This window comes from Thamnophis elegans, chromosome 2 (genome assembly GCF_009769535.1).
Source record: "Thamnophis elegans isolate rThaEle1 chromosome 2, rThaEle1.pri, whole genome shotgun sequence".
Lineage (NCBI taxonomy): Eukaryota > Metazoa > Chordata > Lepidosauria > Squamata > Colubridae > Thamnophis > Thamnophis elegans.
The window spans coordinates 145,917,199-145,930,649 of NC_045542.1; the positions used below are offsets into that span (position 1 = coordinate 145,917,199).

General features: G+C 46.6%; 1 protein-coding gene across 1 annotated transcript; it reads right to left on the reverse strand.

Moving 5' to 3' along the window:
* Positions 1–5,206: 5,206 nt before the first annotated feature.
* Positions 5,207–12,947, reverse strand: LOC116502969 (zinc finger protein 345-like). Its single transcript, XM_032209037.1, has 5 exons — positions 12,501–12,947; positions 11,821–11,894; positions 10,682–10,756; positions 8,536–8,763; positions 5,207–7,451 (listed from the first exon to the last, which is right to left on the reverse strand). Exons 2-5 carry the CDS (start codon positions 11,852–11,854, stop codon positions 5,590–5,592), a joined length of 2,199 nt encoding a protein of 732 aa, XP_032064928.1. The 5' UTR covers positions 11,855–11,894; positions 12,501–12,947; the 3' UTR covers positions 5,207–5,589.
* Positions 12,948–13,451: the final 504 nt, after the last annotated feature.

The window sequence follows — 13,451 nt, forward strand, 5'->3', positions numbered from 1 at the left end:
GCTCTTTCCTAGGGCAGAACACTACAGGCACACCACCATCACACCTAGCTTACAGTGCTTTGATGGTGTTTAGGGCGTAGGGTGGCTCGGTGTGCAATTCAGCATACATTAAAGAGAACCTGTTCAAGCAAGTACATCACAACAAGGGAGATGTTTCATTGGTTTTAACAAACATGTGGGGCTAGGCGTGGGAGCCAGGAATGTGCAGAGGTGTATACAGTATTTGTAAGCTTACATTTTGGGACAGAGATAAAGGAACCATCTCAGTTAAGGTCAACTGATGAATGCTATCGAGTTCAAAAATATTATGCATGCTTAATACCCTACATTATCAACAGATGAGAAAGAAAAATAATCATTCAGGCCTGTTCTTGAACTATCCACATCATACATAGTAGATATATGATTAGTAAATGAAGGTTTGGGGTGGGAGTAAGTATCACCAGTTAAGGCCTATGCAACACACTTATACAAATGTGTACATGAAGCTTTACACGTGTCGACATTTGGTTCATTGTAAGTCATTGTGTATATAAGCCAATCCTCCTTATAACAATTACCAAAGGATAAACAACCTGCTTTTCGTAACTCTTTGCTATCTGATGTGCAAAAAGGAAGGGCGGGTTCAGCCCAGAACTGATTGTGACTTCACAGCCGTGAAATTCCTTGCCTTGTGAGATACAAGTAATTTTTTTCTACAGGTATGTTTAGCCCCAAATCTAAGACTTTTCCATTTAGATGCAAACTTTCTCTGTGTGATCTGACCTTAATCTTCATATTCTAATTGAGAGTTTCTCAGAGGCATGTAGTTGACAACAATATACAACCAGTCACTTAGTAATGTTCACTTATAACCTACTGGAAAAAGGGAGCTTACAACCTGGATTCTAAGATCACAACTATGTTTTATGAATCTTTTTTACACAGCATCCTGCAGTCAAGTAACTGTTTTACAACAATTTTCTGCTCATAGTGAACAATAGGTTTGCATTTACAACCAGTGTTCATTTTCTGAACTGCTGCAAAAAATGTCATAAAATCAGGTTGGTCACACAACTGATCCAATTTACGACCATTATGACTTCAGGCAGGCTCCATTAGGGTTGTACCTCAAGGACTCTCTGTGGCTAGAGACTGGACAGAAGGCAGAGGGGCAAGAAAACCAAAGCTTTCTAATATCAAGCTTGACAAGTCCCACCTCCACTGGGAACAAAACTTGCTATGTATTTGCATCACACTTTTCTACCAGTTTTATTGAGAAAGTGGTGTAGTTAACTTGCTTGAGGAATGCAGTGGCATAAATTTGGCTCCATACTGTAGCTATGTTTCCTTTCACATCCCACAACATGCGTTCTTTCTTCATTTACTCCAAAATCAGCAAAAGGACGTTGGCTCCCTGCATGCCGTTTTAGCAGGAAATACCAGTTAAGGACTGGTAAGTTTCATATTGTAGGAGGAGGACCATACAAGTCCATGGCAGCCAAAAATCAGAAGTATTTCAGTAGCAACTTTTCAGATGAAATAATGTAATGAAAAGGGTAAAGGTTCTGATGTATTGTCTATGGAGATTCTCCGCTATCCAGGCCAAAGGTGCCTTTTCAGGAGGCAAATGGGCTTTGTTTTTCTTTGATGACATTCTGCTTTATTTGCACTACTCAGGTGGCCCTGAGGACACAAGATATATCTCAGGTGACCTCACTGAATCTCTAAAAAGAGGCAAATGACCAGCTATCTGCAAGGAATATAAATCCTTCCATTCCCCACTATCCAGTCAGAGCTGAGAAGCTTCTTGGATGAGAAGTGAAACGTCCTCAAAGAAAAACAAGAAAGTCCAGTTGTGTCTTGAAAAAGCCCCTTTGGGATGTTCTGGTGTATTAGTTGTTTCTCTGAATCTTCTGTCAGTTATTAAATATGGCAACTCTTAAAATTCTTAAGGGGGCTGATTTTTAAAAAGCTGAATGTTCATAGATTTAAATAGTAATGAGGTTACATAGAAATTAACAGGAAGGAATGCACAATTCATGTTATCTTCTTGCTTTATGATCCTACCAAATTTTAAAGTGAGGAAGGGATGTTCTCTCCCTTTATTTATTAATCTAGACATTAAGTATTTTTTGCTTCCTGGAAATCGCTTCAAAAAATTCTTCCTCTTTTGTTTTTTTTAAAAATCTTCACATTTTAAAACTACTGTAAAAATGCTTAATTGTGATAATTATTTCACTAAATTCAAAAAAGATGATTTTTCAAATTGTGTACAGCAATTTATAATTATTCATTTAGGGATCGTTCAAAGTTACGGCACTTAAAAAAGTGATTTGCAACAGTTCCCCTCGTGATCATGTGATCAAAATTTGGGCACTTGGCCACCAACATGTATTTACAATGGCTGCAGCATCCTGGGGTCCTGTGATCATCATTCTGACCTTCCCAACTGGCTTCCATCAAGCAAAGTCAGTGAGGGAAGCCAGATTTGCTTAATGGCCACATGATTCGCTTAAGAACTATGGCAAAAGAAGTGATAAAATTGGGTGTGACTCTCTTAACAACCCCCTTGCTTAGCAACCAAAATTCTGGTCTCAGTTGTAACCCGAGGACTACCTGTGTGTGCCTGTGTTGTGTGTGCATCTATGTATATAGAGAGTATTTAAACCGTTGGCTTCTGATTATGATGACAACTATGAACCAGAAAACGTGGCAGCTTTTCCCATCACAGAAGTGAAGACAAGGCACATGAGATGGTTTGCTAAACATACACTAGAGGGCGCTGCACCTCAGTCTCTAGCTTGGGCAGCTGCCAGCCCCAAATTGTCCCATTTTTCTCTGTCTTGCAGAACCAGATGTTGCGTTCTCTGTCCTCCGAGAGCATCTCCCTCTGGTTTCCCTTTTACGAAATGCACCATAATCTGCAGCACCAAAATGAAAATTGGGAGAGGACAAAACAAGAAGGTCAGAAGTGGGAAAACATCAAAGAAGAAAGATACTGTTACAGTATGGGACACACAGGTGAGGATGTATCTGCCTTTGAAACCGTAGGAAGCTAGCACCCACCCCTCTCCTAGAAGAATGAAATACTCTTAGGAAATACTAAAAAGGCAGAATATTATACCTCCCTGGATGAGAAAAGGAGAAACATGTTTTTGGAAAGCAGTCCCCACCTTTGTATTAACAAAACAGAAAGACTGGGCCAGCTTATCTACAACACAAAAGACCTTCAGCTCCGGAGCGATAGGATTAGCCCTCACTCAAGATCCAAACCAGGACAAAGCCATTAAGCCATAACAGGAATTGCCCAAAGCCCCATCATTACATCATCACCCAGCAAGATTCAACCAAGCCTGGGACTCAAGACAACTTACAAAGTTACCCTTGCCTGGCCCCATGGGAGTCTGACAACCAATCAGAATACATTTCTTTCACAGGAACAGGAAGTTCAAATTCAAAGCCCAAGAGAAGATATACGTCCATCTCTCTCTCTCTCTCTCTCTCTCTCTCTCTCTCTCTCTCTCACACACACACACACACACACACACACACACACACACACACATGTGCTCACTTTGCCCAGGACCTCAAGCCATGTGGGGTCCTGTCCACCATTAAACCATCTTTCCAAGCAGCCTCCATATTTCCAGTGTCTTTCTCCCCACTTGGAACTGAACCCAGAAGGACATTTCTTCCAACAAAACTTAAAAGGCAGGTTTGGATCTGTTGAACTGGGCAGCACTTCTCTCACAAAGGCTCCCGAGGCTTCGTTTGGTGACACGCTTAGAATTCACCCAAAGAGGGAATTGCTGATCTACAACAAGAGGCTTCCCTGACTGTAGCACTGTCCATGCTCGTAGAAGCTGTTGGGACTTGTAGTTTAGCATCCTCCGGCAAGCAATGCGTTTTCAAACTTTGCTCTTCAGGATTTCCAAATCTTTGCAAAGAATTGAAGATTTGGCCTGAGTGGTATCCACCACAGGATGAGGAGGTAGGGACATGGGTGTCCGTGCAGGTCACAAAAGTCAAGATGGTGGCTACCACCACTCATCTGAAGCCCTGTTCCTTTTTTAGTGGTGTTGCAATGCACATAAGCAATAGCACTAGATTTAGAGTATATATACCGCTTCACAGTATTCTCTGGGTGACTTATAATGTCAGCATACTGCCCATAACAATTCTGGGTCCTCATTTAACTGACCTCAGAAGGATGGAAGGCTGAGTCAACCTTGAGTCAGTCAGGATTGAACTCCTGACAGTGGGTAGAGTTTGCCTGAAATACTGCATTCTAATCCCTCACCAACACAGCTCATAGAAATGGGTGGAGCTTCCATCCATGTCTACCATCGTAATTTTTTTGACCCTCCCTGCAGACACCACCTGTGAGTGGAAGAATTGACAACGTCAGAATGTAGTGAAAGATATTATCAAATTCAAACTCTTCCCCCAACACACTCACACGCACACACACATACATGCACACAGCAGGGCAGAAGCTCATATGTCCGATAAAAAGAACTTCTTACCCAGTTTTTCCCCAGATGCTTTCCAATTGAACAGAGATCGTGGTATCAAGCAGCCTCAAAAATGCGATTCCTTGCCATGAATTCTGCAAAGGGACATGTTGCACCCTATTGTGATTCATTCCTTCTGGTCTTGCCAGATGTGTAGACAAGGTTGGCTAGAAAGACAGGAATGAACATTCAATAATCTGGGATATGGATAGCTTAATGACCAAGCTGGCATCATCGGGCACAGAGGTGGTATTCTATTGGTTTGGACCAGTTCGCCCGAACCAATAGCAGCCCCGCCCACTCATCCCGGCTCTATGGCATCCCATTTAGGCCATCTTTTCACCAAAAGCGCATGAGTGGAACAGGGGTGGGTTCCTACCAGTTTGACCAAGTAGGTAGTAACTCGGCCCACTATGCCCCCAAACTACTTCTATTGGCGGCACCATAGGCAGCACCATCTTGTTTTTTGCTTCTGTGCATGCACAGAAGCCATTTTTATTAATGCGCATGTGTGCATAGCACATCCCTGAACAAACCAGCAGTAGCAGCAGCTGGAACCCACCCCTGGCACGGAAGGTTGTGTGCATGTACGGAGGTGGCACATGTGAGCATGCTCACATTTGCAAACTGCTAGGGAAGGTAAGTGAATATCACCCCTGATCATGCAGCTGCTAATATCCCCCTCCCAACCCGACAAGGCTTACCAGCGTCCTTGCTACTGCAGCTGCCAACTTCCTCTTTCTCTCCCAGCTGAGCTGGTACCCAGGGTGGTTCTAGCTCTGGTGATAAGATGGAGAGTTTGATACTGTCTCGCGATGATGCAGAAGGCAGGAAGAAGGAAAGGGCCAAGCCCCTTTGTTGTATAGCCCTAGTGCAACCTGCTTCACCGATGTACGCCCACCGTTTCTGCCGGCTTCTCCTTTCTAGCTTCCCCATGGATGGCCAGTGAAAACAGAGCAGGGGAACAGTGAAGCTCAGTGAACAGAGAAGGAGAAGGAAGAAGCAAAACCAGAACGGATTTGGGAGGGCAACTAGAAGGAAGAGAAGGAGGACATTGAGCAGGAATAAAGAGAAGAGGCTGGAAGGGGAAGAACTAGTTGGTGAGAGAAGCCTGGGCTGTGTCTGGAGCAGGGGGCACGTAGGTTGGATGGGGAAAACCCTGGGATGGGAAGGGGAGAGTCCAAGGCAGCTCCAAACCAGGGAGGGGAAGAGGGGAAGGTGAGGAAGGGAAGGCGGGTAAGGGAGGGAGAGGGCTGGGAGAGGAAAAGGAGGCGGAGAAGACGGAGCTGGGCAGAGGAATGCTTGGCTTGTGTGGGTTGGGGGCAAGCAATGGGGAAGGGACTGGAGCAGCTGAGTCCGTCTGGCCGCCATGGGTGCGCCGGTGACGGTTCAGGTGAGAGCTGCGGCTAAAGCATTTGCTGCAGAGGCTACATTTGTAGGGCTTCTCCCCCGTGTGGGTCCGCTGGTGGATGGTCAGCTCCGAGCGCTGGACGAAGGCCTTGCCACACTCCCCACAGGCGTAGGGCTTCTCCCCCAGATGGGTGCGCTGGTGAGTCAGCAAGTTGGAACTGACACTGAAGCACTTGCCACAGGTGTCGCAGCGGTATGGCTTCTCCCCGGTGTGCATGCGCTGGTGGATGGTCAGATCCGACTTCTGGATGAAGCCCTTGCCGCACTCCCCGCAGGAGAAAGGCTTCTCCCCAGTGTGGATGCGCTGGTGCTTCATCAGCGCCGAGCGCTGGGCGAAGGCCTTCCCACAAGCCTCACACTTGTACGGCTTCTCGACCGCAATCCCCGGGGGCTGAGCGGGAAGCTTGCTCAGGCTTTTCCCACAGTCTAAGCAATGGCCACTGCGAGTGAGACGTCCTTTGCCGCCATACAGCTGGTATTTCAGGGTCTGCTTGGCCCCATTGCTGAGGAGGAACCCTTTTACATGTTCTGGGCAGCAGTGGGCAGCTGCAGCCACCGCGAGGGCTTGGTGGACTCTCTGGTGGCGGTCGAGATGGGAACTCACGGAAAAACCCCGGCCGCACTGGGCGCAAGTATACGGGCGTTCCCCGGTGTGCACCCGCTGGTGGCGCTCCAGGTCAGAACGCTGGATGAACCTCTTGCCACAGTCAGCACATGGGAAGGGGCGCTCCCCTGTGTGAATGCGCTGGTGCTGCGCCAGGTTGGAGCTGCGGCTGAACCGCTTGCCACAGGCGCTGCAGGGGTACGGGCGCTCCCCCGAATGAGTCTTACAGTGCTTTGTGAGAGCAGAACGTTGTCCAAAACATTTCCCACAGTTGGGACAGTAATGGGTAGCGGGGACCAGAGCGGCGGCTGAAGGCTTCTCCAGAGGGTTGTCCTGGTGGGTGCGCCTGTGCCGGTCGAGGTGGGAGCTGACGGAGAAGCATTTCCCACAGTCCTGGCAAATGTATGGCCGGTCCCCTGTGTGCACCCGCTGATGACGCTCTAGATCTGATTTCTGGGTGAAAGCCTTGCCACAGGCGGCGCAGGGGAAGGGACGCTCCCCTGTGTGGACACGCTGGTGCTGCACCAGGTTGGAGCTGCGGTTGAATCTCTTGCCACAAGCCACACACAGGTAGGGCTTCTCCCCCGTGTGAATCTTCTGATGTTTATGCAGGATGGAGTGTTGCCGGAAGCAACGTCCACATTCGGTGCATTGGTGTGGTCTCTCTGGGGTGGGCATACTGTGGCCCCGAACATTCATGCTTTTCTTCCCACACTCCCCCCACACCCCCGACTTTTCCAGGCACCTTTGGCTGCTGGAATTCTTCCCTTCCTGCTGATGCACCGCAAAGTCTTGATAAGGCTGTTGGTCCTTTAGGCTCTGCGGGCACCAATGTCTGCTGGTGCAAGCCTCCTCTGGGCTAATAGATCTCCTTGAGGGTGCTGCCCGCTTCTCCACACAGTCTTGTTCTGGCTGCAGCTCTTCTTCATTATCCTCAACAGCTGGAATAGAAATAGGAAGATAAATTCAGAAAACAATGGAAAGTGCCGAAATGAGTAAATTGACATTTGAAATCCGAGAACGAGAAGATAAACAATTTTATAAGATATGGGATTTATTTTATCAATGGTCAGATGAAAAAAATATGGAAATGAAATATACTAGAGAATCTTACAATACAAGGATAATGGAATGACACAGAATATAATATAAAGATGTACTACCATTGGGTGGATTTAGGATGATGTAATGAAATGCCATAATATAAATTAATTCAAAATTCAGAATATCTCACATAAAATGAAGTAATAATATAGTCAAATAAATGATTAATAATGATAATAATGTATACATATTTACTAATTGATAATATAAGATTTTATATAAATTGTAAGTGAGGACTATGGAGAGGATGCACAAAAGTTTTGTAACCAATCGACACACTGTATGTAACTGGAAGATGGTTTTATGTTTTCTTTGTGTTTGTTTGTCTAAAAAATAAATAAAAATTATTTTTTTTTAAAAAAAAGGGAGATAAGAAGCAGCAGGACCAACTCCAAATCAGAGGTGGTATTCAGTAGGTTTTGACTAGTTCTGGAGAACCGGTAGCGGAGATTTTGAGTAGCACAGAGAACAGGTAAATACCACCTCTGACTGGCCCCGCCCCCATCTATTCTCTGCCTCCTGAGTCCCAGCTGATGGAGAAGAAACGGGGATTTTGCAGTATCCTGCCCAAGTGCGGAGGGAATGGGGATTCAAGGCTTTGGGAGTAGCCCTCCTACCAGCTCCATCATTCACAGATACAAAAAGGGTTGCAAAAATCCAGATCACCACTAGGCACAAGCGAAGATAATTTTTGGGGTCTCTTTGCTACCATCTAGGGGCTTTTTGTTACCAGATAGTGGGTGGGGCTAGCCGGTCCTTGCAACAACCGGTTCGGCGAACCGGATGCAAAATTAGCATACAGTTCACCCGAACCGGTCTGAACTGGCTGAATCCCACTCCTGATGCTTTTCTTGTTATTTTGCAGTGTCGTCTCCCTTCATTCTCAGCATTCCCACAGTTCCTGCATGGAGACCATCTCACCTTCAACTTTGTGGTTCTTAGGTGCCTTCTTCCTTGCTTTCCGCTTCCCTTCCTGGCTCTGCTCCTTCACCAGTTCCCGCAGCATCTTCTCCACTTGGCTCCTGCCCGCCGTCTGCAGGATGAAGCCCAGCTGGCGACGGAGGTCAGCATTGAGTCCACTTTCGCTTGGGCCGACTGCTTGGCTCTGCAACGGGGCCTGCTGTGCTTGGCTCCGTTCAGACTCCATGACTGCACCACAGAGAAACAATGCAAACAGAGAGTTCCTGCATAGCTTTGACAACCAATCCAGGTAGTGCTAGGAAAAAGTGCTGAATTGCTCTAAAGGCTTAATGTCTTGCTTCGGGTACAAATCAGCCAGAAAAACCTTTTCAGAGCATGGTTATTATTAAATTATTCTGGACTTATGCTTTGGATGGAGAGCCTATCTCATGTAGTGGTGAAGGCATCAGGCTCGAAACTGGGAGACTGTGAGTTCTAGTCCCACCTGAAGCACAAAGCTAAGTGGGTGACTTCGGGCCAGTCACTTTCTCTCAGCTGTAGCAAACCACTTCTGGAAAACCTTGCCAAGAAAACTGCAGGGACCTGTCCAGAGTCTGCAAGAATTGGACATGACTGAAGAGAAGGAAAGAAAAATGCTTTGGGTATAAAGTTGTCTGTAGAGACACAGCTACAAAGGCTAGCTAAAAGGGTTGGCAAACCTTATTTCCAAATGGCAGCCAAATACAAGAGCAACAGGACACTGGGGGGGAAGTTGGCCACATTCCTATCGAATTAGCCCAATCTCTTCCACTTGATGTTTTCCAATGCTGTTAGGATAGTAACTCCAATAATTCCCATCAAAGCATCCAAGTTGCGCTGGGTAAGGATTATGGAAGTCATAAGTCAGTATGCCTGAAAGGCCTTGAATTCAGATAAATCGTGGTGGCATAACTGCTGTTGCAATCCACTGATGTTGCTGTCATACCAGTAGTGGGATTCATAAATTTTTACCGGTTCTGTGGGCGTGTCTTGGTGGGCGTGTCATGTCTTGGTGGGTGTGGCTTGATGGGCATGACAGGGAAAGAATACTGTAAAATCTCCATTACCTCCCCACTCCAGGGGAAGGTTATCGCAAAATCTCCATTCGCTCCCGATCAGCTGGGAGGCAGAGAATAGATGGGGGCGGGGCAAGTCAGAGGTGGTATTTACCGGTTCTCCAAACTACTCAAAATTTCTGCTCCAGAACTGGTCAGAACCTGCTGAATACCACCTCTGGGTCATACTATTTGTGTTGGCACAGTGCCTTTCCTTCCACTTTAGATACAATGTCCATGTGGCTGACGAGGGTAAAAGTAAAATATAAAAAAGAAGCCACATCAGAAAAATATTACAAAGAAAATCAGATGCAATAAAAGTCTCAGTGGCACAGTGGTTAGAGTGCAGTCCTGCAGGCTACTTCTGCTGACTGCATGCTGCCTACAATTTGGCAGTTCAAATCTCACCAGGCTCGAGGTTGGCTCAGCCTTCCATCCTTCCCAGGTGGGTAAAATGAGGACCCAGATTGTTGGGGGGCAATAGACTGACTCTGTAAAACCACTTAGAGAGGGCTATAAAGCACTGTAAAGTGGTATATAAATCTATCTACTGCTATTGCAGTATCCTAATAGCAATGTAGGCAGATGTTTTGTAAGGTTGAAAACTCTTTGTAGCATTACAAAAAATATGACTGGAAAAAAAGTTCCTTTTTCAAAGATAAACTCCAGAAATGGCCTTAACCCGGGATAGTAACGTCAAGATAAAATGCAGCCTGCTCCAACTGTTTTTGGTATGTCCTGGATAAATGTATTTAATTTATATCCCTGCTTTATTATTTTTTTTATAAATAACTCAAGGCAGCAAACGTATCTAATGTTTTCCTCCCTCTATTTTCCCCACAACAATAACCCTGTGAGGAGAGTTGGTCTGAGAGAGTGATAGGCCCAAAGTCACCAACTAGCTTTCATGTCTAAGGCAGGTCTAGAACTCACAGTCTCCTGGTTTCTAGCTTAGTGCCTTAACTGCTACACCAAACTAGTTCTCTAATTACAGGGGAAAGGAATTCAGGTTTCAGGGCATTTGAGCACTTATTCAGAGACAGAGAGACTCTGCCTCCTTCCTGCAGACCTACCAGGCCCAAGTCCTCTTCTTCTGTGGGACTCAGCAAAGGCAGTTATCCGAGGCCAACTGATTGCAATTTCCTCTGCTGCAGGAGGGAGAAATAAAGGTTACAGGTCAGAAGATATAAAGGCACACCACTTGTTGCATTGATATCAAGGGACTCAAGCAAGCAAACATGAGATATTCCATTTGATACCTACAATAATAAATCTGTGAGACTGGTTGGAAAGAAATAGGGACTGGCTAACGGATACCCAATGAGTTCTATGATCAAATGGGAATTTTGAACCCGGTCCAATGCCCTAATAATATTCTGCATTGATTCCACAGCCACACACTACTTCAGATTTAAGTGAGTCCAAAGATTTTACATGCAAGCACTCATGAGATCAAGTCCCAGCAGTTCCTAATTAAAGGAGTAGATAGCAGGGAGAACTTTATTCTAAGATACTCCAGAGTTGTGGCAATCAGAGCAAATAATATTATGGTTTAGATCAGAGGTAGATACCCTCAGCCTCAAGCAAGGGAGTGTCACATAAGTTGAGAGATAACCACCAGATAGACTTTTGTGGTTTTTGAGCCGTGGTGGCACAGTGGTTAGAATGTAGTATTGCGGGGTAATTCTGCCGACTGCCAGCAGTTCGATTCTCCTTGGCTCAAGGTTGACTGAGCTTTCCATCTTTCCAAGGTGGGTAAAATGAGGACCCAGATTGTTGGGGGAAATATGCTGACTCTGTAAACCGCTTAGAGAGTGCTGTAAAAAGCACTGTGAAGCAGTATATAAGTCTAAGTGCTATTGCTATTTTGTGTCACCCCATGGGATAGCCCAGCAATGTATCTGGCTGTCAGGGTTCCTTTCGGCAGCCCCCAGAGTCTCTTCTATGTTGCCATAAACAGATCACAATTTAATAAAAAAATCAAGGAAGTTCTCCCCACCAATAAACCAACTCTCACTTACTATGCTGCATTGCTCAATCAACCTACCTGCCCCCCCACACCCCAAAATGTTAAGCATGGCTTATCTGCTTCCTTTATATAAGGACCATTTTCAACGTTCAGCTTTTGGATGGAAATTGCGGCAACGGATTAAGACTAGGAGCAGAGCCAGGAGAAATGACACAGCAACGTCCTGGTGGAGAAGCTACTCACCCAGTGAGATCACATTCTCATAGTTTTCCTGCATGACGTTGGGTGATCAGGTGCTTCTGTGAATATCGCCAGCCCTGAAATGACAACATCCGGTATGCTGAGCCAAGTGGCAGGACAGAGAGAGAAGCCTGTTGTGTGAACCATGACTGCGTTACGCAACCGAAGATTAGGAACTTCAAGGTTTGGACTACAGGGGTCACAAGGAGCAGGAATTTGCTCCTGGACAATGGGGAGCCTGAGTACAAATGGACTTTCTCTTCCATAAGGAAATAATATAAAAAATGAAGCCCTGGGGGGGCATTAGAAAATTGGTAAATCTAACAGATAGATTTTAACAGATCAACAGAGTTGGGAGGGGGCTTGTAGGTCATCTAGTCCAACCCACAGCCCAGGCAGGAGACCTTACACCATTTCTGACAAATAGCAGTCCAATCTCATCCTGAAAGTCTCCAGTGATGAAGCTCCCACAACCTCCGAAGGCAACTTCTGTTCCATTGGTTGATGGTTCTCACATCTAGTCTTCCCTCCCCACTCTGAGGCCAGCCAGAGGTGCCATTTACCGGTTCTCCAAATTACTCAAAATTTCCACTGCTGGTTCTCCAGAACCTGTCAGAACCTGCTGGATTTCACCCCTGGCTTGAAGGCCAAGTGTTTCTTCCCACAGTGTATAATAAACTTACAGAATTCAAACCCACGAGAAGTGGCTAAGGTGGAATGGGAGATGGAAAGTTGTCAATGGCTCGCTGTCAGGAGGCTGGTGTAGAGCTTCCATATCCAAAGGCAAGCTACCTCTGAAATCAGTTGCAGAGGACATCCAGCAGGAGAAAAAAGGCTGTTCTGATGACTGGCATTTCCAGGAGGGGCATGACTGGCCGCTGGAGGAACCAAGGATGAAGAGATGAGCGATCGGATCTTGCATGGGATACTCTCCTTTCAAATGAACTTCCAACCCTGAATTCAACGAGACTCGCTCCCAAGGAAGTCAAGCGGCTTCCAGCTTTGCCTCCGTCCTATGGCTGGTCCTTTCGGCGTTTCCTCTTCTCCCACCGGAGAGAACCTAGTCCCCCCCACCCCTTCTTCTAATGATCCAGGTTTCTCCTTCGAAGTCTCGGAGTTTCTATCTGTTCGTGAACGCCGTGTCGTTGTTGCGATTTGCGATTTGCAGTCGCCTCTTAAGCCCCCGCTGCCTCCTCGCTTACGGGGGGGGGGGGGCACGGAGGCGGAGCAGCTCCGGCTATTCTCTTTTGGGGAGGTGGGATGCTCTGATCACTCGGGTTTCAGCCGCCAGCTCCCGACCCAGGAAGCTCAACCCCGGATACAGCCGGCGAAAGAAAAGAGGGGAGTGGGGAAGACCGCAGCCCCCAAAAGCCTGGAAATCGGCAAGCCGGAGCCCTCTGCTGGCTCCCTCGATATCCACGCGCTCTTCCGGGCGGGGGGGGGGGGGAGAACACCAGTCACGCGCGTCTGGTTTGTCCTATGTACACTCCGGGCAGCAGCGTTCACACGCTCCCCCACCCCTCATTGCTTGCTGACTGGAAACGCCCATGTTTAACCCTGGAGGAACGATGGAAAAGGGCAGAGATAGTGAAGATGACCTAAAACTCCAACAATAAAGTCTCTTCAAATAATGG

Coding starts and splice junctions, on each gene's coding strand:
- LOC116502969 (XM_032209037.1), bottom strand. CDS start 11,854: ATGCAGGAAAACTATGAGAATGTGATCTCACTGG. Junction 10,757..11,820: donor TGAGAATGTGATCTCACTGG/GTGAGTAGCTTC, acceptor TCCCTCCTGCAG/CAGAGGAAATTGCAATCAGT. Junction 7,452..8,535: donor TAAGAACCACAAAGTTGAAG/GTGAGATGGTCT, acceptor TTTCTATTCCAG/CTGTTGAGGATAATGAAGAA.